This window comes from Theobroma umbraticum, unplaced genomic scaffold (assembly GCF_002168275.2).
Source record: "Theobroma umbraticum cultivar Fairchild unplaced genomic scaffold, ASM216827v3 scaffold_86.0, whole genome shotgun sequence".
NCBI lineage: Eukaryota > Viridiplantae > Streptophyta > Magnoliopsida > Malvales > Malvaceae > Theobroma > Theobroma umbraticum.
Window position 1 is genome coordinate 4169053 of NW_018397263.1, and position 2651 is coordinate 4171703.

A 2651-nucleotide genomic window follows, 5' to 3' on the forward strand; every position below is an offset into this window, starting at 1 on the left:
GGTTTCAATATATTTTTCAGTGCATGTTTTACTTTTATGGTTTAAATAAGAGCTAGATGACAACTTGCATAGTGAGGACCCACTTCCAGCGATTGCTTATAATTCATTTCTGACTTTAGTATTGAAAAAAATCCCCTGTTGTATGAAACGTAAACTAGCCCAGAGAATAGCCAGTCAAGAACCAATTCCAGGGTCCCCCCAACTGGAGAAATAATCATGCAACAAACTAATATAATTGAATAGAAAAACAAAGGCACTAAGCTCCCTGATTCAGGTGTCACAAAGGAGTTATAAGACAGGTAGAGAGAGAGAGAGAGACAGAGACAGAGACAGAGACACAGAGAAATAGATAGTCCACTCGTTTCTTCCTCTATTTCCCATATTATAAACTTTATGCTCTTCATCCCTAAAGCCTAGAGCTAGATCTAGAGAATTTATTAGAGTCTTTCAGAGGGCAGCCCATGCGCTATAAAAAGAGCTTCCGCTTACAGACATCATCCAAGAAGAAACAGTCTGAGCTGTCTTCCGTATACAGCTCTTTTTATCTGGGCATCTTTGCTCTCGGACTCTCAAAACAGGATTAATGTCAAGAGCAGCAGAACCTCTCGTTGTTGGGAGAGTCATAGGAGATGTTCTGGATTCTTTCATTCCAAGCACTACAATGTCAGTCACTTTCAACAACAAGAAAGTCTTTAATGGACATGAGTTCTATCCTTCAACTGTTGCCACCAAACCTAGGGTAGAAATTGAAGGAGGTGATATGAGAACCTTTTTCACTCTGGTAATAGCCCTATTCTTCACCTCTACTTCTCTGCTGTCTATTCCCAAAGTCGTTTCACCTTGCTCTAACTCTACTGTTGAAACTCTTCTGTTTAAATTAAAATCTGGTGAGTTGGTGTCTGCTTTGCTGCAGGTTATGACGGACCCAGATGTCCCTGGACCCAGTGATCCTTATTTAAGGGAGCACATTCATTGGTACACCCTACAGCTCTTAATAATTTACTAAAAAGTAGTAAACCTTAGCTTGTCAAAACCCTCTATATTTTAGGGTTGATTACCCTAGATTCAATCTACGAACTTTTTTTGGTGAATCACTCAACCAAATTGATTCAGTATACATAGTAGAAATAGTTTAGAAGTGTCTCTCAATCTCTCTCTCTATTTATTTATTTGTTTTAGAATTGACCAGTCCATTCCACAGGCCCATAGAAAAGGATCACCGTTGAGATAAATACCTTACTTTGAGCTGGGAGGGTATACCCAAGTGGCTCTACACCCACTGTTTCCACTTTTTATCACCACCATGTAGCTTCATATACTATTTTGTACGAAACCAAACTAATGTTGAGCAGCAAGACATTGATCTTGTTATTTAATAATTAAGACAACAACAAGCATAACCCTATGGTCATATCTTGTCTTTATAATTAATTACTAATAGTTAAATTAATGAAAGCTCTAACAGTTCAACTCTCTAATGATGAAGTCCGCGTGCATTTGATAAGAGAGATATAAGCTATAGACAGATACAAAGGGAGACATACTGACAGTTTCATTGATCTGACCATTTTACAGGATAGTCACAGACATCCCAGGCACAACAGATGCCACATTTGGTAGGCTTTTCTATGTTGTCATTAAGTGCTCTTTTGGATTATGAAGAAAGATGAAGTACTGATCTTCTCTCCTTTGGTTCTTTCTCTTGTCATTTGATCAACCAGGAAGGGAGGTGGTGAGCTATGAGATCCCAAGGCCAAATATAGGAATCCACAGGTTTGTGTTCGTTCTTTTCAAGCAGAAACGTAGGCAGATGATTACGTCACCTTCTTCAAGGGATAACTTCAGCACCCGGTGTTTCGCCGCTGAAAACGATCTTGGTCTCCCTGTTGCTGCTGTTTATTTCAATGCTCAAAGAGAAACTGCTGCAAGAAGACGCTGATTAACCTGCAGAGTCAAAAACTCAATAAAACAAGCTCCATATCAATTGGGGAAAGGAAAAAAAAGTGTTCCAAGTAAACTGTGACGAGGTTGTTTTTGTTAGTGTAAATTATGCAAGCTAATTGATTTTGTATTTGTAAAATATTATATTAATTAGTTATATTTTACATTAAATATATTATGTATAGTTTATATAATGTATAAAGTGTTCTTTATTTATAAGTTTATTTATAAAAGGTTATGAAAGACTTATATAAATAAAGTTTTTGAAACATAACAACCTGGCAAAAAAATTATACAAGTTATAATTATGAGATTTTTATACATCAAAGTCTTATTCTCAAATATATCGTTGGTCATAGTATTATCAAAAATAAGGACATTGTCAATACTTAAAGATCGGTACATGTTAAGTCTTCTTACTTTAAAAAGAAGCAATCTATTTTATAGGTTGAAGTATGTGAGATATTTGGAATAATATATAGGAGCTTGTTAAGAAACAAGTTCCCTTAATATGATCTGCTATGAGAATTTCATTTGGTATTTTATTCAAGTGTATGTGAAAATACTCTCATGTATCAGTAGTGTAAGTAATCCTTATCCTTGTAATACCAACTCATCTTATGTGTGAATTATCATGCTTTGATTTCACTCTATGGGTTTGGAGGTGATCAAATATCTAAATTGGATATTTTTTAGTATAGCATGAAACA

General features: G+C 35.6%; 1 protein-coding gene across 1 annotated transcript; it reads left to right on the forward strand.

Annotated features, from left to right (window-relative positions):
* Window positions 1-203: 203 nt before the first annotated feature.
* Window positions 204-2125, forward strand: LOC110420463 (protein SELF-PRUNING-like). Its single transcript, XM_021433785.2, has 4 exons — window positions 204-781; window positions 914-975; window positions 1576-1616; window positions 1722-2125. The coding sequence occupies exons 1-4, from the start codon at window positions 584-586 to the stop codon at window positions 1937-1939; spliced, it is 519 nt and encodes a 172-aa protein (XP_021289460.1). The 5' UTR covers window positions 204-583; the 3' UTR covers window positions 1940-2125.
* Window positions 2126-2651: the final 526 nt, after the last annotated feature.

Bases quoted from the DNA above. Each gene is read 5' to 3' on its own strand.
- LOC110420463 (XM_021433785.2), top strand. From the start codon at position 584: ATGTCAAGAGCAGCAGAACCTCTCGTTGTTGGGAGAGTCATAGGAGAT. The intron at 976-1,575 runs GTACACCCTACA...ACCATTTTACAG, and splicing joins TTAAGGGAGCACATTCATTG to GATAGTCACAGACATCCCAG. The intron at 1,617-1,721 runs GTAGGCTTTTCT...TTGATCAACCAG, and splicing joins CACAACAGATGCCACATTTG to GAAGGGAGGTGGTGAGCTAT.